The 27756-nt window shown below is 48.1% G+C and overlaps 1 protein-coding gene across 1 annotated transcript in view; it reads left to right on the forward strand.

Annotated features, from left to right (window-relative positions):
* PEX14 (peroxisomal biogenesis factor 14) overlaps positions 1 to 27756 on the forward strand; it is a 322018-nt gene that overhangs the window by 250847 nt on the left and 43415 nt on the right. The window contains exon 4 of the mRNA XM_063943860.1: positions 6181 to 6312. Coding sequence (XP_063799930.1) covers positions 6181 to 6312 — 132 coding nt within the window. The remainder of the gene's footprint in view (positions 1 to 6180; positions 6313 to 27756) is intronic.

The raw sequence follows: 27756 nt of genomic DNA on the forward strand, positions 1-27756 counted from the left end.
GTAGAGCGTGTGACCTGTAGTCCTCGCGGCAGTGCAGTGGGAAGACATAAAGGGTTTTGGACCCAACAAATACTGTAATTAAAGACCACTGACATCTGGCCGGGTCCCTGATACGACTGATGGTAAAATCAGTGAGGCTGACCCAAAAGTCATGAAACTGGCAAATGACAGATCTAATGGTTCCCATTGTCTGAGCTACTACCCAAAGTAAATGATGACCAACACCCCATCCTTGTATATGTGTGTGTGTGTGTGTGTGTGTGTGTGTGTGTGTGTGTGTGTGTGTGTGTGTGTGTGTGTATTTTGGTTCCCTGTACACTTCCTCCCATCTCTTTATTCCCCCTTTTTCCTCCCCCTAACTTTCCATCTTTCTAGCTCTCCTCCTACTGTTATCGTTTTTACCTTGGAACTCTCTCTCTCACCCTCTTTCTCCTGTTTCTCTTTCTCTCTTGTTTCGGGTATGGGTGATTGGGTCGACTCAACTTAGGTCGACCACTGAAGGTCGACGTGTACTAGGTCGACAGGTGAAAATATCGACATGAGGTTTTTTTAAACTTTTTATGGTGTAGTTTTCTTCGTAAAGTGACTGGGAACCCCAATTAGTGCACCGTGTCCCCTCGCATGGCTTGGTTCACTCGCTATTCTTCGTGCAGGGTGCCTCGCTCCCCTACTGCTTCACTCGGCACAGGTTACCGTTCCAGTCGTAGTCCACGTGGATCGTAAAGTATGGAAAAATCCAAAAAATGGAAAAACTCATGTCGACCTTTTGACCTCTTGACCTGTCAACCTTATGCTCATGTCGACCTTCAGTGGTCGATCTAATGACTGTCGACCTAAGTTGAGTCGACTTAATGACCGTATCCCCTTGTTTCTTTCTCACTTTATTGCTCTTTTCTGTCCTCCTTTTTTTATATCTTTCCCTGATCCTCCTCCCAAATTTTCTCTATTCCAATCTTTTCTCTATCTTTCCCTTTCTCGCTCTTCCCACTTTTCCCTCCACTACATCTTTTCTCTGTCTTCCCCCATTTTTCTCGATCCCTCTTTATCCCTCCTCCTCCCCTCTTTTCTCACTCTTTCCCTCTTTTTTCTCCCTCTCCCCCCTTCTCCCTCTTTTCCCAATTTCTTCAGTCTTGTCTTTTCTCCGTTCACCCCCCTTTCTCCCAATCTATTCCCTTCTTCTCTCTCTCTCTCTCCTCTTCTATCTCTCCCTCTTTTCTCTCCCTTCCCTCTTTTCTTTGTCTCTTCCCCACTTTTCTCTCTCACCCTTTTACCAATCTCTTCCCCATCTTCTCTGTCTCTTCCCCTCTTTTCTCTCTCTCTCCCTCTTTTCTCTCACCCTTTTCTTTCCCTCTTTTATCTGTCTTTTCTCCTCTTTTACCAATCTCTTCCCCATCTTCTATGTCTCTTCCCCTCTTTTCTCTTCCCCTCTTTTCTTTCCCCTCCCTCTTTTTTCTGTCTCTTCTCTTTTCTCTCTCTTTTCCCAATATCTTCCGTTCTTTTCTCCCTCTCTCCTCCTCTTTTCACACTTCCACTGAGAGTACTGCCATTCAGGCCTTTCCCGACAGGTCCAGTCTGCTCATCCTGTGCAGTACCACCTCCTTCCGCTCTGTGGATATAAAAGGCTGTTTGGTGATAATACGGTTTAGCCACGGCGGCTAGCATAAGATCCCGGCATTGCTGTTATGGCCAATGTAACATAGTTTCCTATTTAGTGGCAGTGAGGCCTCAGTGTTGTGCGTGAAGCTGATGTTTTCGCATCTGGGCGATCATTGGACGACTGCGCATGTATCAAAGTCCATTAACGTATTCGCTCACAGTGAGGATTCATTTGCAAAGTGATTGACAGAAAGGAACCATTTGGGGGATGTAATGGAGAGGTGTCGTGGGCGTTTTCAGGGTGTGCCGCGGCCTGCATCTGCGAACCAGTATGCATCAAAGGTCTCGGTACACGCGGCCATTCTGCGTGATCACTCAGAAGGACTGTTATTGAAGTATCTACGATGGCTCTGCGTCTATCTGCCGGCTGAGCCATTTGCATAGTTTTGCGCAGTATCTGTGTACGGGGCCGCAGCTGCTCAGCCGCACAGTCCTGTAGGATTACATAGTAGATATATATATGAAATACCTACTGTCCTGGAACAAGACACTTGAATTTCAGAGCCGTCCCGGACTCCCGAGAGAAAAGATCAGACTCCCGGACCTGCCCACTTTGTGGCCCCGCCTCCGGGTCATTGTACAGCAGACGGTGGGGCTATACAATGATGTGGTTCCATCATAAGATTTATATGTGGGCTGTTCTGTATTCTGTGCTGCCTACCCACCTTGTACCGGGGGGGCGTCACTGAGATACCTAGTGTAGGCAATTTCGGGGGCTGGAGCAATACGCGCTACCACTCAGTTATTATCACATCATCTCTCTTCATTGGCCCTTACGATGCTTTTTTTTTTATGGGTGTCTCTATTGTGCGCAGCCATGTGGTCCTATAGTGGCCGGGTGTTGCGAGACTTTGCCAAACTTTCAGCGCCCTGATTTGTTCCAGCTAGAGAAGTAATATATTAATTACATTAAATGTTTCCGGTTGCATTAAGCCTGATATATTTTACATTACCCCAGACAAATACTGATAGCAGACATATAAATATGTATCCGTTGAGCAGGAATTGTTCTTGTACCACATTTATTGCATTGCTTGTATTCGCCTTGCGGCACGATAACAGAAGGGGCACCCATTGCTGTTGATCGCCGCCTTCAAAAGTATTGGAACATTATATTTGGGCTTTGGAACCAGGCCCCAACTATAACCATTGGCAGTCATGAAGAGGGCGTGTAAAAGGGTCTACACATCTCCGCCCCTTTTTAAGTATTGTCTTTTTCTCCTAAAATACTGCCTGCTTCAGGTCATTGTGATACGGGCTTTGTAACGTCACATAGTATTACATTGGTTGAAGTTCGCCTAGAAACGTGTGTTCCCCACCACCTGAGTGAGTACCTTTAGAGATATGGGATGAGACTCTGGGAACTCAGTTAGCTGCGATAACGCATTAATTTTCCACCGGTATCACCAAAAATGACCACGAAAATTGTCTCATCTCTGGTTTGTGCGCTCTCGCGATTCTACCTGTCCTACTGTAAAATCGCCACAATGGCATTCCTGCGATGATTCTTCCCGTCAAAACTAGAGATATGTTAGTGGTCATAATAAAAAGATTTGGGGTACTTAAATTGGGTCAAATGGCCGTTATATGCATTATTTTTTTTAAACGCAATTTTTTTTGTATAGAACGCAAGTGTTTTCCAACAAAGTAAGTGCTCAAATTAAAGTTGGGGTTCTTCAAAATGGGTATTAGTATACTGAATGAGTCATTTTAAGCCACTCTCCAAAAGTATAAAAAAAAACAAGGATTTCTCCCACCTGCAAGCCTAAAAACACTTGTCCCACTCATAAAGCACCCCAATATACTTGTCCATACCTTGTACCCCAATTTCCATCATTTTGCAATTTTTGACCCCAAAAATGTAATGTCATTATTGGCCAATTAAAAATAATTAAAAACGTCTAAGTGCCTAATTAGTCATGCAGGGGGTGTCCCAGGGGTTTTGAACCAAATCCCGACATTTTTTTACCTAAAAATAGGGATTAGTAAATCACCTGCTCAGAGTTGGTGAAAGGAAATTTGCAGTAATCCTCTAAAGAACTATTGCGATCATTTTTTGCGTACAATAAGGGCTTCTCACGGGTCACGATAAAGTCTCAGTTTTTACCGCGGCTAATTGAATTCCCCCCTCAATCTCTGTCGACTTTTCATGTTACAGGAAATCCGACAATTTTGCAATAAATCTAGTTGGAATTTTTTTTATATTTTTTGCGTGTTGGAGCAAAATGAATCTGTGCCCAAAGAGCAATTGTGTCGTAGTTATGCATCATAAACGACCGCGCCGCTTTCTGTAATCTAATATGATAGGAATAAATAAATCCGGAACACGAAACATTACATTTATTTCTATTTCCCTAAACAATTTCATCCGGTGTTGCCAGTCATGCATGGGAAGTTGCAGTGACATCATTTGGCATAGTATAAAGACATATTATACCTAATATTCATATAACTTTATGTCTGGTGCAGGTGACGTCTTATTGCTGCGTACAGCACTCATAGCGACCATTACAGTAACGCCATTTATGAGGATTAAGACCTTACTTTTCTTCTATATCCCCCTCCCATGCTTCTGACAGACAGGTCCTCCTCCGTCTTCTACTGCTAGCTCTCCGGTCCCTAAGGCTCAGAGGTCGCGACCCCCAGACACCATTTCTATGAAGTCTGGAGGGTCCAGTGGTCAACGCCTACAGCTGGTGTAATGGCCCCAGTCCGGCTTAAGGATCGTAGAGACTGGATGTAACAATACAGCAGATACAGTATAAGTAACTTTTATATTTGTGTTATAATGATCACACATTCCGTCTCCAGGGCAGATCGGTCAGCTTGGTGTTGGTTGATGCAATCTGCATTTAAAATATTTGCAAAAGCACAACAGTATATGCTGGCGCTATATAAATAATAATAATAATAATATGGAACTGGTCGGGCCCCATGGGTGTAATAAAGCTGCCTACATTCTGCATCACCCACACACAAACATATATTACAAAATTAGAATCTGTTGTCGTTGGATCCTCAGCCGGTTGTCATCTCTAAGGTTGCTGGTTACTGCGCGCCTCCGCTCAGAGTCCTTGCCTTGTGTCCCCTCAGTGTCTCGCAGATTATTCAACTCAGATAGCAATCAACTAGGAGACGCGTGTGTCTAATTTGCATTAGATTATTCGAAACAAAAAAAAAAACACACAAAAAAAAAAGCACCCTGCATTAGTCAGGCTGGTGATAAACAACGGGGCGAGGAGTTTATACCAACAGCCGTCGCCGCAACGTCCTTCTCTTTCGGGTGATCTGCTCTTGTTAACCTCTTGTCATCCTCCTAGTCGTGGGGACGAGTAGTTATATCGTCGGTGACACTGGTGTCTTGTTCTGCGGCTCACGTATACGCAGGTCTGGCGAGCTGAGGCGACCGCGTTGGCTTCTTACCATATTTGATACATATGGAACAATCGTCCTTTAGTTATCGCATCAGCGTCTATGGTCAGATACGCCCTGGCTGCAGCATTAGTGAAGTTGGGGTTTTACAAGAGACGTTGGTTATTATGTGAGGGGGTCATCGTATAAAGCGATGGTGGTTGTCCTGTGTGTAGGACATACTGTCTTCCATGGCGCAGAATTATTACGTCAGGTTTTCGTATGCTCATTGATGGCACAACGCGACCAGGCCGAATTGGGTGGAACTGATCAGGGAAAAGTATTGGTGGGTTTGTAAATACGGTCACGCAGCTTTAGATAACATAATAAAGTGCATTTTATTAGGATAGGCTTTTGTAAAATGTGTTGGGGGACTGAAATTCCCAGCATGCCTTGCCAGGCGGCGTTTACTGCGTCCTCAGACGTCCTAGGCCGGTGTTGTACAGTCCTATTGAGGATCTGTGTAATGTACGGTAAGTCCAGCGTGGGGCGACAGAGACGCCATGCCCACGCGAGGTGGGCACAGCTGCTGGCGGTTTCCCGGCGGTGCTGTTTGGTATTCTTTTTGGGTAGTGTTCCCTCTTTTTATAATCACTGTGCGTGCTTTTGATTTTCTTTTTATTTCTGCGTTTGTCATAAAATGTAGACTTCCTCTCTTTCCCCATAGTAATAATGTGCCTTAACGAGCTGCCTCTTTACATAATTAGCTTTGGTTAGTTTTGTCTGTTTTGTCTGCTTTCATTGCGCTTTACGTGAGCTGAATGAGGGGCGCTAACCTTTAACCGTCGCTGCTCCTTCAGAAGCCCCAGCCTGGCGTGTTGCGTCGGCGAGGGAAGGGTTAGTGGCGCTGGCAGCACAGGAAAACGAGCTCCATTTGCTACTGATGGGTTATGTCGAGGGGAGTGTTTGTGGTGTCTCAGGCTCTGAACTGCGGTAATAAAACTGTTGAGAAATTAAGCAAATTGAATGAGAAACATCAAAGCTCAGACAATATCCCAGCGCAGAGAGATTGAGGGCTATATTTTATTTTTATATATTTTCCTCTCAGCGACGATGGACAGTCTGGAACCCTGTCTCCGCTCATCTGAATTTTTGTCTCTTCTTCCCTTGTAGGACTAAGCGATGAGGAGATTGAGTTGGCGCTCCAGCAGTCTGGCACTGCCCACGATGACCCACCACCACCTTTGGGTGTCCCGGGCCTACCCCAGCCAGGCCATCCTCACCCGATGGCAGTTCAACCATACAGTGAGTGACGTGATGCGGTAACAAATCCGTGTCTGTGCCTATGTACGAGGTGCCATCTTGTACGCGTCTTGATAAAATGCAAAGTTCTACATAAACCGATACCTTCCAGAAACTGAGTGTTAGCTCTGCAGTCACTTTCACCTCAAGTGTGTCCAGCGTTGGAAGAATCCATTATGATACTCCCTAATAGCGTTACCTCTCTATATCAGCATGCTGTATGAATAAACCATCGGTAACCAGAGTTACCGCGTAAGCCTATTTTCCCGAGGACTTGGCCACTGGGTAGCGCTGTCCTACTGTAGCCTCTGGACAGTCTCCACTCAGAGAATGACACGCAGCTACACGCATGCACACACATGTAGATTTGTAGAACAGTAGCTTGTGCGGTCTCTATTTTACCAGTGTTTTAATTTGCGTAGTTAAAGGAAAGTAAAGAAAAATAATGCTGCTACATACTTTGCATACCCAGACTCAGGAGCCTTTCATCTGTACAGCTGTTATGTAACTACAAAGTCCAGCATGCCCTACCAGCCCCTGATCACCGTGCTTGGACTTGCAGTTCCACAATAACCGAAGAGCCGCATGTTTCCAATCTCTGCTTTAGTGTGTGTGTGTGTGTGTGTGTGTGTGTGTGTGTGTGTGTGTGTGTGTGTGTGTTTTCTATCCAAACAGTACACATTATTTATTACCAGTTATTTGTATAGCACTCACCTATTTCGCTGCGCTGTACAGAGAATATTTGGCCATTCACATCTGTCTCTCTCTTTTTTTTCTCTTGTAATACTAGATAACTGGAGGTTTGTGGCGATATATATATATATATATATATAATTATTATTATTATCCTTTATTTACATGGCGCCACAAGGGCTCCACAGCGCCCAATTATATAACGTACATAAACGAATAATCAAAGACAGGAAAACAGTGACTTACAGTTGAAGACAATATAGGAAGATGGTTTAAGTAAGAGAAGCATAAGCAAATGAGGGTTGAGGGCCCTGCTCGTGAGAGCTTACATTCTAAAGGGGAGGGGCAGACAGAGAGGGGTGCCACAGATGGGGTAGACAGTGACCATGGAACAGAGGGTTAGGATGAGATTAGGCTGGGTTTGGAGCCCATTTGAAGTTTTGTAGAGAGGTGGAGAGGTAGAGAATTCCAGAGAAAGGGAGCAGCACGTGAGAAATCTTGGAGGTAGGAGTGGGAGGAAGTAATCAGTAGCCAGGAGAGGTTGTGTGCATTAACAGAGGGAAGAGGACGGGTGGGGGTGTAAAGGGGGATAAGGTCAGAGATGTAAATGGGATAGAAGTGGGTGAGGGCTTTGTGAGTGTGAGAAGTTTGAATTGGATTCTGAAAGGGAAGGGGAGCCAGTATACAAATACAAATACATCAACATGCATTATATTTCAGAAGCAGGCCTAGGGCCTCGCCAACCAGTAGAGAGGTTTGTCTGCCATTTTGTCGAAGTACACAGAGCAGACTGCACAGATGGCTTCTTCTGATTCTTGCTCTCTCTGTAGACCCTACAGCGGTTTTTACGGGCACTTGGAGAAGGCAGTTTAGTGAGTTCTGTCCAAAGAGCAGATTGTTCTCACGACGCTCATTACAAGCGAACAGAATAATAAAAATGGTAAAGGAAGTCATGGCAACCCTCTCACGAGACCAGTCATTTTATAACCACCTGCAATATACCTGCAGTTAAAATTGGTGCAGATTTAGCTTTTTCCGGGGCTTTTCTGCTGTGCCTCGTGCTGTTCACTAGCCAGCAAGAAATATATCATAACCCTATTAATTAATTAGAAATCGAGACTGTTGTTTATAAGTGAGGCTCGTAATAGATGTATTTTTCCTAAATTAAAATGTAAATGTAATTACCCCATAGATTCTGAGTGAGGGCGTAGTTATTAATATTCGGCTCCACTGTCAGCGAGGGGCCCACCCAATCCTCAGGCGTGCAGCGGCGATGTGTCAAAATTAGGATTTTATTTTTCCCCCTAGAATGTGTTGAGATTTAAAGTCGGTTTATGGCAAAAAAAAAAAAGATAATGACCGCTTTCTTTTCTTGTCTTCGACATTTATGTATTGTGTCACCGTTTCCGCGGCTTTCTCATAAAAAAAAGAGTTTAACCCCTGTAGCGCTAGATGCCCTTTATAGCACAAGGACACTGTGATATTACTGCAACGTGAAGCGAAGGGAGTTAAAAAAGAAAAAAAAATTGCATAAAAAATTGTTGATTAATCCTGAGAAACAAGACTGATAATAATACTGATAAATGACACTGAAATTACTTTTTGCCTGTAATTTATTACATAAAATATCTTGTGTTTGACATGCGATTATTTCTTAGGTGCATCAGTCAGGGCGATGCGGATCTGGGGGGGGGGGGGGAGTCTGAGCTGTCAGTCCAGACCGTGAGATGCTTGAACCGTGAGGAGAAATCACATTAATTTCTTCACAGATTCGCCTAATTGCAAACCAGTGTAAAAAAAAAAACGCCAGCACGTGGGTCTTCCCATGTACAAGCCGTTTACGTTCTTCTTCGCTGGTCTGTGTGTGGCCAGGACGCCTTAGGAAAATAACAAAATAGCTGGAAAAATGGGGGTTGTAAAAGAATAAATATAGTTTCTCTAACGTCCTAAGTGGATGCTGGGGACTCCGTAAGGACCATGGGGAATAGCGGCTCCGCAGGAGACTGGGCACATCTAAAGAAAGCTTTAGGACTATCTGGTGTGCACTGGCTCCTCCCCCTATGACCCTCCTCCAAGCCTCAGTTAGATCTCTGTGCCCGAACGAGAAGGGTGCACACTAGGGGCTCTCCTGAGCTTCTTAGTGAAAGTTTTAGATTAGGTTTTTTATTTTCAGTGAGACCTGCTGGCAACAGGCTCACTGCATCGAGGGACTAAGGGGAGAAGAAGCGAACTCACCTGCGTGCAGAGTGGATTGGGCTTCTTAGGCTACTGGACATTAGCTCCAGAGGGACGATCACAGGCCAAGCCTGGATGGGTCCCAGAGCCGCGCCGCCGGCCCCCTTACAGAGCCAGAAGGCAGAAGAGGTCCGGAAAATCGGCGGCAGAAGACGTCCTGTCTTCAACAAGGTAGCGCACAGCACTGCAGCTGTGCGCCATTGCTCTCAGCACACTTCACACTCCGGTCACTGAGGGTGCAGGACGCTGGGGGGGGGCGCCCTGAGACGCAATAAAAACACCTTGGATGGCAAAAAAAAAAAATGCATCACATATAGCTCCTGGGCTATATGGATGCATTTAACCCCTGCCAGAATCCATAAAAAAGCAGGAGAAAAGTCCGCGAAAAAGGGGCGGAGCCTATCTCCTCAGCACACTGGCGCCATTTTCCCTCACAGCTCCGTTGGAGGGAAGCTCCCTGTCTCTCCCCTGCAGTCACTACACTACAGAAAGGGTTAAAAAAAGAGAGGGGGGCACTAATTAGGCGCAGTATTAACTATACAGCAGCTATAAGGGGAAAAACACTTATATAAGGTTATCCCTGTATATATATAGCGCTCTGGTGTGTGCTGGCAAACTCTCCCTCTGTCTCCCCAAAGGGCTAGTGGGGTCCTGTCCTCTATCAGAGCATTCCCTGTGTGTGTGCTGTATGTCGGTACTTTTGTGTCGACATGTATGAGGAGAAAAATGATGTGGAGACGGAGCAGATTGCCTGTAATAGTGATGTCACCCCCTAGGGGGTCGACACCTGAGTGGATGAACTGTTGGAAGGAATTACGTGACAGTGTCAGCTCTGTATAAAAGACAGTGGTTGACATGAGACAGCCGGCTACTCAGCTTGTGCCTGTCCAGACGTCTCATAGGCCGTCAGGGGCTCTAAAGCGCCCGTTACCTCAGATGGCAGATATAGACGCCGACACGGATACTGACTCCAGTGTCGACGGTGAAGAGACGAATGTGACTTCCAGTAGGGCCACACGTTACATGATTGAGGCAATGAAAAATGTTTTACACATTTCTGATAATACGAGTACCACCAAAAAAAGGGGTATTATGTTCGGTGAGGAAAAACTACCTGTAGTTTTCCTGAATCTGAGAAATTAAATGAGGTGTGTGATGATGCGTGGGTTTCCCCCGATAACAACGGATAATTTCTAAAATGTTATTGGTATTATATCCTTTCCCGCCAGAGGTTAGGGTGCGTTGGGAAACACCCCCTAGGGGGGATAAAGCGCTCACACGCTTGTAAGGGCTCTACCTTCGCCTGAGATGGCCGCCCTTAAGGATCCTGCTGATAGAAAGCAGGAGGGTATCCTAAAAGGTATTTACACACATACTGGTGTTATACTGCGACCAGCAATCGCCTCAGCCTGGATGTGCAGTGCTGGGTTGGCGTGGTCGGATTCCCTGACTGAAAATATTGATACCCTAGATAGGGACAGTATATTTTTGCCTATAGAGCATTTAAAAGATGCATTTTTATATATGCGTGATGCACAGCGGAATATTTGCCGACTGGCATCAAGTCTAAGCGCGTTGTCCATTTCTACCAGTAGAGGGTTATGGACACGTCAGTGGTCAGGTGATGCGTATTCCAAACGGCATTTGGTAGTATTGCTTTATTAAGGGAGGAGTTATTTGGGGTCGGTCTTTCAGACCTGGTGGCCACGGCAACAGCTGGGAATTCCACGTTTGTACCCCAGGTCGCCTCTCAACATGAGAAGACGCCGTATTATCAGGCGCAGTCTTTTCGTGGACAAGCGGGCAAAAGGTTCCTCATTTCTGCCCCGTGACAGAGGGAGAGGAAAAAGGCTGCAGAAATCAGCCAGTTCCCAGGAACAGAAACCCTCTCCCGCCTCTGCCAAGCCCTCAGTATACGCTGGGGCTTTACAAGCAGAATCAGGCACGGTGGGGGGCCCGTCTCAATGAATTTCAGCGCGCAGTGGGCTCACTCGCAAGTAGACCCCTGGATCCTTCAGGTGATATCTCAGGGGTACAAATTAGAATTCGAGACGTCTCCCCCTCGCCGTTTCCTAAAGTCGGCTTTACCGATGTCTCCTTCTGACAGGGAGACAGTTTTGGAAGCCATTCACAAGCTGTATTCCCAGCAGGTGATAATCAAGATACCCCTCCTGCAACAGGGAACGGGGTATTATTCCACACTGTTGTGGTACCGAAGCCGGACGGCTCGGTGAGACCGATTCTAAATCTAAAATCTTTGAACACTTACGTACAGAGGTTCAAATTCAAGATTGAGTCACTCAGAGCAGTGATTGCGAACCTGGAAGAAGGGGACTACATGATGTCTCGGGACATCAAGGATGCTTACCTTCATGTCAAAATTTACCCTTCTCACCAAGGGTACCTCAGGTTTATGGTACAGAACTGTCACTATCAGTTCAGACGCTGCCGTATGGATGGTACACGGCACCCCGGGTCTTTACCAAGGTAATGGCCGAAATGATGATATTCCTTCGAAGGAAGTGAATTTTAGTTATCCCTTCCTTGGACAATTCCCTGATAAGGGTAAGATCCAGGGAACAGTTGGAGGTCGGTGTAGCACTATCTCAGGTAGTGTTGCGGCAGCACGATTGGATTCTCAATATTCCAAAATCGCACCTGGTTCCGACGACGTGTCTTCTGTTCCTAGGGATGATCCTGGACACAGTCCAGAAAAAGGTGTTTCTCCCGGAGGAGAAAGCCAGGGAGTTATCCGAGCTAGTCAGGAACCTCCTAAAACCGAGCCAAGTCTCAGTGCATCAATGCACAAGGGTTCTGGGTAAAATGGTGGCTTCCTACGAAGCAATCCCATTCGGCAGATTCCACGCAAGAACTTTCCAGTGGGACCTGCTGGACAAATGGTCCGGATCGCATCTTCAGATGCATCAGCGGATAACCCTGTCACCAAGGACAAGGGTGTCCCTCCTGTGGTGGTTGCAGAGTGCTCATCTTCTAGAGGGCCGCAGATTAGGCATTCAGGACTGGGTCCTGGTGACCACGGATGCCAGCCTTCACATAAATATCCTGAAGCTAAGGGACATTTACAATGCTCTAAGCTTAGCAAGACCTCTGCTTCAAGGTCAGCCGGTGTTGATCCAGTCGGACAACATCACGGCAGTCACCCACGTAAACAGACAGGGTGGCACAAGAAGCAGGAGGGCAATGGCAGAAGCTGCAAGGATTCTTCGCTGGGCAGAAAATCATGTGATAGCACTGTCAGCAGTATTCATTCCGGGAGTGGACAACTGGGAAGCAGACTTCCTCAGCACGATCTCCACCCGGGAGAGTGGGGACTTCACCCAGAAGTCTTCCACATGATTAAAAACTCGACAGGTATTGCGCCAGGTCCAGGGACCCTCAGGCAATAAGCTGTAGACGCTCTGGTAACACCGTGGGTGTACCAGTCAGGGTATGTGTTCCCTCCTCTGCCTCTCATACCCAAGGTACTGAGATTGATAAGATGGAGAGGAGTAAGCACTATATTCGTGGTTCCGGATTGGCCAAGAAGGACTTGGTAACCGGAACTTCAAGAGATGCTCACGGAGGATCCGTGGCCTCTACCTCTAAGAAGGGACCTGCTCCAGCAAGGACCCTGTCTGTTCCAAGACTTACCGCGGCTGCGTTTGACGGCATGGCGGTTGAACGCCGGATCCTGAAGGAAAAAAGGCATTCCGGATGAAGTCATCCCTATCCTGATCAAAGCCAGGAAGGATGTAACCGCAAAAACATTATCACCGCAATTGGCGAAAATATGTTGCGTGGTGCGAGGCCAGTAAGGCCCGACGGAGGAAATTCAACTGGGTCGATTCCTACATTTCCTGCAAACAGGAGTGTCTATGGGCCTGAAATTGGGGTCCATTAAGGTTCAAATTTCGGCCCTGTCAATTTTCTTCCAAAAAGAACTAGCTTCAGTCCCTGAAGTTCAGACGTTTGTAAAAGGGGTACTGCATATACAGCCTCCTTTTGTGCCTCCAGTGGCACTTTGGGATCTCAATGTAGTTTTGGGTTCCAAAAGTCACATTGGTTTGAACCACTTAAATCTGTGGAGTTAAAATATCTCACATGGAAAGTGGTCATGCTGTTGGCCCTGGCCTGGGCCAGGCGCGTGTCAGAATTGGCGGCTTTATCCTGAAAAAGCCCTTATCTGATTTTCCATTCGGACAGGGCGGAATTGAGGACTCGTCCTCAGTTTCTCCCCAAGGTGGTGTGGCCGGAGAGCCCCAGCCACGAGGCAAATGGCCGCCTGCGGCACTGAAGGGGTTAACCCCTAGTGCCCGGCGCCATTTTTAAAGACAAAGGGGCGCTTGGCGCCAAATTTGAATTGTGTTGGGCGCTAGGCGCCGTGTTTGTAAAAATGTGTTTAAATTGTATTTTTAAACTGTGCCGTGGTCCCGGACCCCTCCGGAGACCACGGCAGGGAGGACAGCTCCCCGGCGCGCTCAGCAGAGTGTGCGCGCCGGGGGAGAGGAGGCAGCCGCTGACCGCCGGAGTCCGGGAGCTCCGCTCCCGGCAGCGGTCAGTGTAGCCCCGGGCGCACTGGAGTGTGCGCGCCGGGGAGAAGGGTGAGCGCTGCGGCTGGGAGCTCGGCTCCCGCTGCAGTGCTCTATGTGAGAGCCGCCGCTGGGGGCCGGGAGCTCTGCTCCCAGCGCCTCAGCCCAGCACGGGTGGCCAGCCGCAGCAGCCGGGACGGACGTCCCGGGCTGCTAGCCGGCGAGGGGGGTGCGCTGCAGCCCGGCTCCCCGCCGAACGCTGCAGCGAGGCCACCAGACAGGCGCCGCTCATGGGGGACCGGGCTAGCCGGCTCCCTAGCGGCGTGGGTGAAAGTAGGCTGCCCAGCAGGATGGTGAGCGCTGGGGTCCGGGAGCTATGCTCCCGGCGCCTCAGCGCTGAAACAAAGCCAGAGTCACGGCGGCCGGGACAAGTGTCCCGGGCCGCCGGGCTTAGGTACAGGGGGGTGCGCCGCTGCGTGCGGCGAGGCCACTGGTTAGTGCCACCCTGGGGGGACAGGGAGAGCCAGCTCCCTGGAACCCCAGAGGCAGGAAGACAGGCTGGAGGATGGGGGAAGCCAGCCCCATACCTCCAGCACTGAGAGGGAGAGCCCTAGCAGCCAGGCTGCAGGGCTAGGGAAGGCACTGCAGTGCCTGAGTATGTAGAGTCTGTGCAAGGCACAGGCTCAGCAATGTACAGTGTGATTTAAATGTAATGTATGTAAAGGTAAAATGCACTTACTTGATTGTGTGTCCCAGGAGGGGGGAATCCATAGCTGTGCAGGCTGATGGATTCTCCCAGACCTTTTCCCTAAAAACGGAATGCTTTCCCATCCAGCCTCACAGTTCCAATGGGCACAGGGAGAAAGAGAAGCAGCTTAGCTATGAAACAAGCGGAGTGGTTTCTTGGAGCTCCATGGAGATCAGCCGTAGTGGCCAGGAAACCTGGACCGGGGAGCCAGGCTGCCCAGCTCTGGAGCCCAAATCCAGGCTGCAGGCAGTGAGAGGGGTCCCGGGCAGGTTTCTGGAAGTCAGATTTAGGAGGGAAAACTTCCCCCCAGCCAGACTGAACGGCACTGTGGGAGTAGCCTGCTCTCCCAGATGGGAGAGACAAAGGAGACCGACCACTCCCCACTGTCCATAGGGAACAATGTTAGGTGTGCATGAGACCAGAGCATGCACAGCTCATGGGTAAACATTGATTGGTTGTACCCCACAGGGCGGGCTTACCCCCTGTGGTAAGGGGTCTTGGAGAGGGATAAAAGAAGGGCAGTTGGCCCATAGGTGTGTGTATTGTAACATCTTCTTCTGCTGAAAAGATCTTGATTGTATGCTGTTGCCCCTAGCAATAGGGAGGAGCCTTTTTAAAGGTTATTTGAGCAATAAACACCTTTGCCTCAAGAAGACTGCTTCATCTTGTGACCAACAGGGTTAGGCCAAACCTAGCCCCGTTCTCCGGCTGTCCAGGGAAGCACCTGACGTTTCCAAGCTCCGCCTTCCGCCAGCTACCGGTAGAGGCCTAGCAAGTGGCTAGTGGGGGATTCGTCGACACCACACAGGTGTGGTAAAGCAGTGCGTCGGCACATACAGAGCAGAACCGTGGTTCCAAACGCCACGGCAGGTTAGGAGTTTGGTGGTGGCAGCGAGAACCCGCCCACAGCGCAGTGGGTGGAGTCAGTAACAGGCGGTTACTGACGGTAAGCGGGAATCCCCTATGTGGTCAGGCCTCGTGCGGCTTGACCTTCCATTCTGTGCGCAGTCGACGGGACGCGGAAGCTGCGAGTGCTTCCGTACGGTATCGTCCTGTCACAGGTGGTTTCAGCGTCTCACCTGAACCAACCTATTGGTGGTGCCTGCGGCTACTAGGGACTTGGAGGCCTCCAAGTTGCTAGACGTTGTCAGTGCCCTGAAAATATATGTTTCCAGGACGGCTGGAGTCAGGAAATCTGACTCGCTGTTTATCCTGTGTGCACCCAACAAGCTGGGTGCTCCTGCTTCTAAGCAGACTATTGCTCGTTGGATTTGTAGTACAATTCAGCTTGCACATTCTGTGGCAGGCCTGCCACAGCCAAAAATCTGTAAATGCCCACTCCACAAGGAAGGTGGGCTCATCTTGGGCGGCTGCCCGAGGGGTCTCGGCTTTACAACTTTGCCGAGCAGCTACTTGGTCAGGAGCAAATACGTTTGTAAAATTCTACAAAATTGATATCCTGGCTGAGGAGGACCTGGAGTTCTCTCATTTGGTGCTGCAGAGTCATCCGCACTCTCCCGCCCGTTTGGGAGCTTTGGTATAATCCCCATGGTCCTTACGGAGTCCCCAGCATCCACTTAGGACGTCAGAGAAAATAAGAATTTACTTACCGATAATTCTATTTCTCGTAGTCCGTAGTGGATGCTGGGCGCCCATCCCAAGTGCGGATTGTCTGCAATACTTGTACATAGTTATTGTTACAAAAATCGGGTTATTATTGTTGTGAGCCATCTTTTCAGAGGCTCCGCTGTTATCATGCTGTTAACTGGGTTCAGATCACAGGTTGTACAGTGTGATTGGTGTGGCTGGTATGAGTCTTACCCGGGATTCAAAATCCTTCCTTATTGTGTACGCTCGTCCGGGCACAGTATCCTAACTGAGGCTTGGAGGAGGGTCATAGGGGGAGGAGCCAGTGCACACCAGTTAGTCCTAAAGCTTTCTTTAGATGTGCCCAGTCTCCTGCGGAGCCGCTATTCCCCATGGTCCTTACGGAGTCCCCAGCATCCACTACGGAATATGAGAAATAGAATTATCGGTAAGTAAATTCTTATTTTTTTTTTAATGTTCATTTTAGTTTTACTTTTCTGTAACTTTCACAACACAGCGACTTCACTGTATTATACTCCCTCCTCACTCTGTATTGTTTGCTCCGCTGCAGTAAACTAAAGGCTGACGCACTTGGAGAGAAGTTAAATAATGAAATTCAATTTATCAGATGCAGCAGCTCTTTATTGCAAATATCTGATCAGCTAATCAGTGTGGTCGCAACGCATAACAGTATGCAGACGTGGTCAAGAGGTTCAGTTGTTCAGCCCAAACACCAGACTGGGGAAGAAATGTGCTGTGAGTGATTATGACCGTGGAGTGAATGTTGTCGGACGCGGTGGACTGAGCATGACGGCCACTGCTGATCTCCTGGGATTCGCAGTAGCCGCTAGAGTTTACAGGGAATGCAGCTTATAATAAAAAATAAAAAACATCCAATTAGCGCAGTTCTGTGGACAGAATGACCTTGTTACTGCGAGAGGTCAGTGGGGAATGTCCTGTCTGGCCGAAGCCCACAGGAAGGTGACAGTAACTTAAGTAGCCATGTGTTACACCAGTGTTATGTCAGCTAAGAAAAGAAACTGAGGCTACCGTGGGCACAGACCAAAAACACTGGAATACTGTGGCACAAACAACAGGAAGCCATCGAGACATTCTGAACTGTGCCATCGGTCCAGACTGGGGTGTAATGCGTGTGGGCAATGTTTCTTCGCACCCATTAATACCAACTGAGCAATGTTTAAATGCCACAGCCTACTGCCCATGTGCATCCTTCTGTGGCCACAGTCTCCCCATTGTCTAATGGCGACTTCCAGCACGATGAGCCGTCATGTCGCACAGCACACGTCATCCAATGGCCGGCACAATCCCCAGATCCCAGTATGGTTGTCAGGAGCGGCCAGTGATCACTTATCAGATCCAGCTTCTGTCCTCTTCCAGCTCCCGATGTCGGCTCTATTTCCCCTGGCACACTATGGGATCCTGTCTATTTAATCCAACTATGAGCACAGACCAGAGTATTGGGCTTACTACCTTTTCCACCAGTGTTCCAGGTTGCCAGTATCCCGTTCATGTGTATCCGGACTCTCTCCTGGCTTATCTGTGACGTCCCTCTCCTGGTTTATCTATGACGGCCTTCTGTAGAGCATGTCTTATACTTCCCCTCTGGAGAATCCACTTCACTTATCCACTGTCCACTTGATTATACTAGTCCCAGCTTGTTGGCCAATCCTCCGTACCTGTCACTGGCATGTGACATCCGGGATACTGTGCCACCTACTCTGCGTGATGCCGTCATGTCACCATAGGCCAGAGTTGCTAAGTAATGTTTCCCGCATCTTCTTGTGTCCATGATAAAAATAATTGTGGCTGTTCTGGGTATAAAGGGTGGACCCAACCCAGCACTAGAGGTGTACCCAATAATGTGACCACAGAGTGCAGCATCTAGGGTTGTTTCTGCTTGCTGTACACCGTGGTCACCTCCTGGGATGACTGTCAGTGGGGGAAACTCTCGGCAATTAGTTATATCAGTTGTATTGTCCCTGCTTAGATTTTCTTTTTTAGTTTTTTTCCCCCTTTATTGCTGGTAGTAGTGAGTTGTTTGAGTAATAGTGATCTCCCTGTAATTGTCTCTTACTCCGGTTCTGTCTGGAGGCCCCTTCCTTTATGTGCACATTTGTAGTCCGGAACGCAATTGAGAACCGGTCAGGAGGAAATCTCGCTCATCTCGTGAAACCCTGCACTAATCGTCACAGTCAGGAGGAGACGTCTGTTGAGATGCAAGTCTTCATTCTGCTTATCACCGACCTGTCAGCGTAAATGACAGAACTGATTGGGTGGCTAAAAACAGCATTATAGCAAATGTGCCATCCATCAGCCCTTCAGGATCATAGGAACACATTCATGTTTTGCTGTTTATTCTGTGGTTAGAGCTGTAATGAAATCAGAGTGGAATGCACCTGATGGACGCTTCCAGCCCCCGGTGAGATTTACAGCCGTAAACATTTTTCCAGAGCAGGTTAAGGCTAAATGTGATATCAAGAGTAGTAAAACGCACGCCAACTCCTTTTGAGACACAATAGAATCATTAGAACAGATTTCTCAGCCAATATCACTTGCTTTTGTTGGCATTTCCTAAACAATGTCCGCTGGTGCCAACAACTCCACTCTACAATGTCATAGGTGACCTCAGTGTTCTGGAGTAGACCATGTTCCTCTCCACCTAGTGATGAGAAAGGTGGTAATGGGTCATCAGAAACGTTAGAACAAGATCAGCTGAGATCTCTTCAGAGTTCCAGCTACTTTCCATTCTCTTTCTGGGTGGCTTTCTTTTCATGTCTGAGCCAGAAACCATCTTCCATAAGATCACGAAGTAAGAGAACTTTTTTTCTCTAACGTCCTAGTGGATGCTGGGACTCCGTCAGGACCATGGGGAATAGCGGGCTCCGCAGGAGACAGGGCACATCTAAAAAAGCTTTTAGGTCACATGGTGCGTACTGGCTCCTCCCCCTATGACCCTCCTCCAAGCCTCAGTTAGGTTTTTGTGCCCGTCCGAGAGGGTGCAATCTAGGTGGCTCTCCTAAAGAGCTGTTTAGAAAAGTTTTTTTTTAGGTTTCAATCTCAATGATTCCTGCTGGCAACAGGATCACTGCATCGAGGGACTTAGGGGAGAGATTTCCAACTCACCTGCGTGCAGGATGGATTGGAGTCTTAGGCTACTGGACACTTAGCTCCAGAGGGAGTCGGAACACAGGTCAGCCTGGGGTTCGTCCCGGAGCCGCGCCGCCGATCCCCCTTACAGACGCTGAAGAGACGGCAGAACGGAGGTCCGGAAAGCAGGCGGCAGAAGACTCCTCAGTCTTCTTGAAGGTAGCGCACAGCACGGCAGCTGTGCGCCATTGTTGTCACACGGCTCACTGACTCAGTCACGGAGGGTGCAGGGCGCTGCTGGGGGCGCCCTGGGCAGCAATATAATTACCTTTAGTGGCAAAATAAATACATCACATATAGCCATTAAGGCTATATGTATGTATTTTAACCCAGGCCAGTTCCTTAAAAACCGGGGAAAAGCCCGCCGAAAAAGGGGCGGAGCTTATTCTCCTCAGCACTCAGCGCCATTTTCCTGCTCAGCTCCGCTGGTGAGGAAGGCTCCCAGGTCTCTCCCCTGCACTGCACTACAGAAACAGGGTAACAAAGAGAAGGGGGGCATAAATTGGCGATATTTATATATTAAGAGCGCATATATAGTAAACAACACCTTCTAGGGTTGTTTATATACATTTATAGCGCTTTTGGTGTGTGCTGGCAAACTCTCCCTCTGTCTCCCCAAAGGGCTAGGGGGTCCTGTCTTCGATTAGAGCATTCCCTGTGTGGCTGCTGTGTGTCGGTATGTGTGTGTCGACATGTATGAGGACGATGTTGGTGTGGAGGCAGAGCAATTGCCGATGATGGTAATGTCACCCCCTAGGGAGTCGACACCGGAATGGATGGCTTTAGTTATGGAATTACGTGATAATGTCAGCACATTACAAAAGTCAGTTGACGAAATAAGACGCCCGGCAAACCAGTTAGTACCGGTTCAGGCGTCTCAGACACCGTCAGGGGCTGTAAAACGTCCTTTACCTCAGTCAGTCGACACGGGTACCGACACAGATGAATCTAGTGTCGACGGTGAAGAAACAAACGTATTTTCCAATAGGGCCACACGTTATATGATCACGGCAATGAAGGAGGCTTTGCAGATCTCTGATACTGCTGGTACCTCAAAAAGGGGTATTATGTGGGGGGTGAAAAAACTACCTGTATTTTTTCCAGAATCAGAGGAATTGAATGACGTGTGTGATGAAGCGTGGGTTAACCCCGATAGAAAACTGCTAATTTCCAAGAAGTTATTGGCATTATACCCTTTCCCACCAGAGGTTAGGGCGCGCTGGGAAACACCCCCTAGGGTGGATAAGGCGCTCACACGTTTATCAAAGCAAGTGGCGTTGCCGTCTCCTGATACGGCCGCCCTCAAGGATCCAGCAGATAGGAGGCTGGAAACTACACTGAAGAGTATATACACACATACTGGTGTTATACTGCGACCGGCAATAGCCTCAGCCTGGATGTGCAGTGCTGGGGTAGTGTGGTTGGATTCTCTGACTGAAAATATTGAGACCCTGGATAGGGACAGTATTTTATTGACTCTAGAGCAATTAAAGGATGCTTTCCTTTATATGCGAGATGCTCAGAGGGATGTTTGTACTCTAGCATCAAGAGTAAGCGCGATGTCCATATCTGCCAGAAGAAGTTTATGGACGCGACAGTGGTCAGGTGATGCGGATTCCAAGAGGCATATGGAAGTATTGCCATATAAAGGAGAGGAATTGTTTGGGGTCGGTCTTTCGGACCTGGTGGCCACGGCAACTGCCGGCAAATCCACTTTTTTACCTCAGACCCCCTCCCAACAGAAAAAGACACCGTCTTTTCAGCCGCAGTCCTTTCGCTCCTATAAAAAGCGACCAAAAGGACAGTCTTATCTGCCGCGAGGCAGAGGAAAGGGTAAGAAAGGGCAGCAAGCAGCCCCTGCCCAGGAACAGAAGCCCGCCCCGGCTTCTACAAAGCCATCAGCATGACGCTGGGGCTTTACAAGCGGACTCAGGAACGGTGGGGGGTCGACTCAAGATTTTCAGCAATCAATGGGTTCACTCACAAGTGGACCCGTGGGTCCTGCAGATAGTATCTCAGGGTTACATGCTGGAGTTCGAAAGGTCTCCCCCTCGCCGGTTCCTAAAGTCTGCTTTACCAACGTCTCCCTCAGAAAGGACGTCGGTTTTGGAAGCCATTCACAAGCTGTATTCTCAGCAGGTGATAGTCAAGGTACCCCTCCTACAACAGGGAAAGGGGTATTATTCCACACTATTTGTGGTACCGAAACCGGACGGTTCGGTAAGGCCTATTCTAAATCTGAAATCCTTGAACCTGTACATAAAGAAATTCAAGTTCAAGATGGAGTCACTCAGAGCAGTGATAGCGAATCTGGAAGAAGGAGACTTCATGGTGTCCTTGGACATAAAAGATGCTTATCTACATGTCCCGATTTACCCCTCACACCAAGGGTATCTCAGGTTCGTGATACAAGACTGTCATTATCAGTTTCAAACGCTGCCGTTTGGGTTGTCCACGGCCCCTCGGGTCTTTACCAAGGTAATGACCGAAATGATGGTTCTTCTACGAAGAAAAGGCGTATTAATTATCCCTTACTTGGACGATCTCCTGATAAGGGCAAAGTCCAGAGAACAGCTGGAAGTCGGTGTAGCGCTAACACAAGTAGTGCTTCAGCAACACGGGTGGATTCTAAATCTTCCAAAATCTCAATTGACCCCGACAACACATCTGCTGTTCCTGGGCATGATTCTGGACACGGTTCAGAAAAAGGTATTTCTCCCGGAAGAGAAAGCAAGGGAGTTATCCGAACTTGTCAAGAACCTCCTAAAACCAGGAACTGTGTCAGTACATCAATGCACAAGAGTCCTGGGAAAGATGGTGGCTTCGTACGAAGCGATTCCATTCGGCAGATTCCATGCACGAACATTTCAGTGGGATCTGCTGGACAAATGGTCCGGATCGCATCTGCACATGCATCAGCGGATAACACTGTCACCGAGAACAAGGTTGTCTCTCCTGTGGTGGTTGCAGACTGCCCATCTGTTAGTGGGCCGCAGATTCGGCATACAGGACTGGGTCCTGGTGACTACGGATGCCAGCCTACGAGGTTGGGGAGCAGTCACAAAGGGAAGAAACTTCCAGGGCGTGTGGTCAAACCTGGAGACGTCTCTTTACATAAATATACTGGAGCTAAGAGCGATCTACAATGCTCTAAGCCTGGCAAAATCGCTGCTTCAGGGTCAGCCGGTGTTGATCCAGTCCGACAACATCACGGCAGTCGCCCACGTAAACCGACAAGGCGGCACGAGAAGCAGGAGTGCAATGGCAGAAGCTGCAAGGATTCTGCGCTGGGCGGAGAATCATGTCGTAGCACTGTCAGCAGTGTTCATCCCGGGAGTGGACAACTGGGAAGCAGATTTCCTCAGCAGACACGACCTTCACCCGGGAGAGTGGGGACTTCATCCAGAAGTTTTCCACATGATTGTGAACCGTTGGGAAAAACCAAAGGTGGACATGATGGCGTCTCGCCTCAACAAAAAATTGGACAGGTATTGCGCCAGGTCAAGAGACCCTCAGGCAATAGCTGTGGACGCTCTGGTAACACCGTGGGTGTACCAGTCAGTGTATGTGTTCCCTCCTCTGCCTCTCATACCAAAGGTACTGAGAATTATACGGAAAAGAGGAGTAAGAACAATACTGGTAGCTCCGGACTGGCCAAGAAGAACTTGGTATCCGGAACTTCAAGAGATGCTCACGGAGGATCCGTGGCCTCTACCTCTAAGAAGGGATCTGCTTCAGCAGGGACCTTGTATGTTCCAAGACTTACCGCGGCTGCGTTTGACGGCATGGCGGTTGAACGCCGGATTCTAAAAGAGAAGGGCATTCCTGAGGAAGTTATTCCTACTTTAATTAAAGCCAGGAAAGAAGTGACCGCACAACATTATCACCGCATTTGGAGAAAATATGTTGCGTGGTGTGAGGCCAAGAAGGCTCCAACGGAAGAATTTCAATTGGGTCGATTCTTACATTTCCTGCAAGCAGGATTGTCTATGGGCCTCAAATTGGGGTCCATTAAAGTTCAAATTTCGGCCTTATCAATTTTCTTCCAGAAGGAATTGGCGTCAGTGCCTGAAGTACAAACTTTTGTCAAAGGTGTACTACATATACAACCCCCAATAGTGCCTCCAGTGGCACCGTGGGATTTGAACGTGGTTCTAAATTTTCTCAAATCTCATTGGTTTGAGCCTTTAAAATCGGTAGATTTAAAATACCTTACATGGAAGGTAACCATGCTGTTGGCCCTGGCTTCAGCCAGGTGAGTTTCGGAGTTGGCAGCTTTGTCATACAAAAGCCCATATCTGATATTCCATTCGGACAGGGCAGAATTGAGGACACGTCCTCAATTTCTCCCTAAGGTGGTTTCGGCATTTCACTTGAACCAGCCGATTGTGGTGCCTGCGGCTACTAGCGACTTGGAGGACTCCAAGTTACTGGACGTTGTCAGAGCATTAAAAATATATATTTCAAGGACAGCTGGAGTCAGAAAATCTGACTCGTTGTTTACATTGTATGCACCCAACAAGTTGGGTGCTCCTGCGTCTAAACAGACGATTGCACGTTGGATATGTAGTACAATCCAACTTGCACATTCTGTGGCAGGCCTGCCACAGCCTAAATCTGTAAAGGCCCATTCCACAAGGAAAGTGGGCTCATCCTGGGCGGCTGCCCGAGGAGTCTCGGCATTACAACTTTGCCGAGCAGCTACGTGGTCAGGGGAGAACACGTTTGTAAAATTTTACAAATTTGATACTCTGGCTAAAGAGGACCTGGAGTTCTCTCATTCGGTGCTGCAGAGTCATCCGCACTCTCCCGCCCGTTTGGGAGCTTTGGTATAATCCCCATGGTCCTGACGGAGTCCCAGCATCCACTAGGACGTTAGAGAAAATAAGAATTTACTTACCGATAATTCTATTTCTCATAGTCCGTAGTGGATGCTGGGCGCCCATCCCAAGTGCGGATTGTCTGCAATGCTTGTACATAGTTATTGTTACAAAAATCGGGTTATTACTGTTGTTGTGAGCCATCTGTTCAGAGGCTACTTCGTTTGTGTTATCATACTGTTAACTGGGTTCAGATCACAAGTTGTACGGTGTGATTGGTGTGGCTGGTATGAGTCTTACCCGGGATTCAAGATCCTTCCTTATTGTGTACGCTCGTCCGGGCACAGTACCTAACTGAGGCTTGGAGGAGGGTCATAGGGGGAGGAGCCAGTACGCACCATGTGACCTAAAAGCTTTTTTAGATGTGCCCTGTCTCCTGCGGAGCCCGCTATTCCCCATGGTCCTGACGGAGTCCCAGCATCCACTACGGACTATGAGAAATAGAATTATCGGTAAGTAAATTCTTATTTTTTCCACCGCATAAGTCCAAGGGAGGAAATTTAGGACATGCAGGAGTAAATTTTAGCTATGCTAGTTAGAAAATCTCAGGGTGCTCTTGTAATTAAGAAAAAATAGCCGGTTGTCAGTTTCAGGACGGAATCCTTATATTCTTGGTTACAGTCCATGGAACCAAGAGAGTTTTCCAAATCATTTACTGAGCTAAATGCAGCCTATCTCCATATACCATATCTCCAACCTCTCAACGTTTTCTTCAGTTTACTTCTGTAATGCAACATATTTTTATTTTCCTCTCTAGACATCAAGCTCAGGTATTTCCACGGGCCTTATACCAAAGTTACCATGTACTTAGAAGTCTTCTTATCACAGCATCCTTTAGCAGAAACTGCGTTCCTCCTCCAGCAATGTTGGTGGCAAAACTTTTTCCATACTATTTTCTAGGCCCCCCAACTGTTCACAAATGAAGGAAAGCTATGACCAAATGAATACTATGGCTCAACCTGCGGCAGTCTGGATTGATGGTTAATTCCCTCATTCGTGAATGGAGAAACATCAGCTAGCATAATCACATGGGAAATGACAGTGTAAGGCTGGGTGCCATCTTGGCGAACGGGTTCATTATCAAGGCTGCCCATTGTTTTCCATGAAAGGGAGACTTACGCTGTGCTATGGAGAGGTGGTATAATGTGATACAAACCTTACTGACCAATAAGCAATGGCACACAAGTTGCTCGCTACAGCTTCTCGAAGTCTCTGAGATGTTTTGAAGCAGGAATGGAGCTGTTGAAGCTCCTACGTTGCCTTGCAGGTGTCAGATGCAGGACCATCAGGCTGCTCTAATTTAGACCTATGGTCTGATTCAACTTTGTGCAAATGCTGCAACTAACGTCTTCCCTAGTGTACATCACAGACCATGGCAAGGACTCCGGTTCCTCCTGTACTCAAACATCATCTTAGGATGTTCCCCTACAAGGATTGGAAGTCATCCCTTTCTTGTTTGCAATATTCTTTTTGTTGATCGGGTAACAAAACTCAGGTAACAGATGATGGTGTCAACTCCTGGCAGACACGTCTATAAAGATACAAGGGGAGATGTACCAAGCCTTCTAAAGAGTGCGGGAGTTTCCCATAGCAACCAATCAGATTCTAACTATCATTTTATAGCATATACTTGATAAATGATAACTATAAGCTGATTGGTTGGGAGGGGTAACTTCTCTACTTGTCCACTTTTTAGAAGGCCCCAATGTCTCAGCCTCATCTCTCCAGCTTAGTTACCAATTGCCTGATCATCCAGACATCAGACACTTTACCAGATAGCGCGACTCTGTCCTGTTTTGCAGCCCTATGAAATAACTCTTATAACCAATGGCGTTGTGTTATGCAGGCCATACTTCCGAGCCACTATTCCCAGTCCTGCCGATCCAATGCAGTGACCGCCGGACATCACAATCAGCAATCCGTCGGGGAACCCGGAGAAAACTGCTTGTTAAATATCCCCAGCTAGGAAATCCTCATAATTTTTTGTTTGGAATCCGCAAATCAAGGATTTCTATCATAGATACAGATAATAACCAGCGCTACTAAATGTATAAAAATTATTATGATTAAAAGATAATGCTAGACGGTACACATAAAATATAGCTTTTTCATTAATATAATATTTGGTAAAAATTAGTGTGCAGGTATCATATAATAAAGTGTATTTTCACTGCATATCTGACTCCATAATATATTCACCATGCGGATTTAGGACCTTTCTCCGGATTCCTCCTATAAGCACAAAGATGGCTGGCGTTGCCCGGCAAGATGTAGTCCCCAAATGGAAAGTGCCCTAGGGGTGTCCACAGTCTGCGCAAAAATTGTTAGGAGCTTTCTGCTGGAGAGTAGGTAATGTCCATTTGTTGTCCCTCTGGTGCTGAAGTGGAGTCCGCAATATGCTCCTGAGGAAGCTGGGGTACAACAACCCAGGGAAACGCGTTGAGCCATAACAAAACCTTCTTTATTAATTGCGGACTCCACTTCAGCACCATTGGGACATTGCTGTGTGCTCACCCATTTAGGGACTACATCTTGCCGGGCAACGCCAGCCATCTTTGTGCTTATAGGAGGAATCCGGAGTAAGGTCCTAGAGGAAGCTGGGGATGCTTCAAGAGCCATGGGGTATAGACGGGATCCGCAGGAGACATGGGCACACTAGAAGACTTTGAATGGGTGTGAACTGGCTCCTCCCTCTATGCCCCTCCTCCAGACTCCAGTTAGATTCTGTGCCCAGTGAGACTGGATGCACACTGAGGAGCTCTCCAGAGTTTCTCAGAAAAAGACTTTTATTAGGTTTATTATTTTCAGGGAGACCTGCTGGCAACAGGCTCCCTGCATCGTGGGACTGAGGGGAGAGAAGCAGCCCTACTTCTCTGAGTTCAAGGGCTCTGCTTCTTAGGCTACTGGACACCATTAGCTCCAGAGAGTTTGAACACTTGGTGCGCCTAGCTGCTTGTTGCCGGAGCCGCGCCGTTACCCCCCTCACAGAGCCAGAAGACAGAAGCCGGGTGAGTATGAGAAGATCAGAAGACTTCAGTGACGGCAAAAGACGGCGGTTGAGGTACCGCGCAGTGGGCCATGCTCCCACACATAACACGGCACTGCAGGGGGGGCGCCCTGGGCAGCATGAGCACCTCAATCAGCATTGGCATAAGTGATAACAGTGCCTAGGCACTAGTTAAAGGACCCCCCGCCAGTATAAATATTAATTAAAGCGGGACTGAAGCGCGCCATGTAGTGGGCGGGGCTTAGCCCACACAGCTCTGACCAGCGCCATTGTTCTCTTCACAGAAGCTGCAGAGACGCTGGCCCTGACCTCTACACTGCTGTACAAGTAACAGGGTGCAAAATGGGGGGGGGGGGGGGGACACAAGTGATTTGGTGCTAATTTATATATATATAGAAAGCGCTAACAGGTCTGGGCAGTCTTTTTACTTGCTTAAGTACCGGGATAGGCGCTGGGTTGTGAGCTGGCAGAACTCCCTCTGTGTCCCTCTTGCAGGCTTTGTTGTGGGTCTGTCTCCTACAGCCCCAGTGTGGTTGTGGGTGTCGGTACGTGTGTGTGTCGACATGTCTGAGGCTGAGTGCTCTTCCCAGGAGGAAGCTG

Source organism: Pseudophryne corroboree, chromosome 10 (assembly GCF_028390025.1).
Source record: "Pseudophryne corroboree isolate aPseCor3 chromosome 10, aPseCor3.hap2, whole genome shotgun sequence".
NCBI lineage: Eukaryota > Metazoa > Chordata > Amphibia > Anura > Myobatrachidae > Pseudophryne > Pseudophryne corroboree.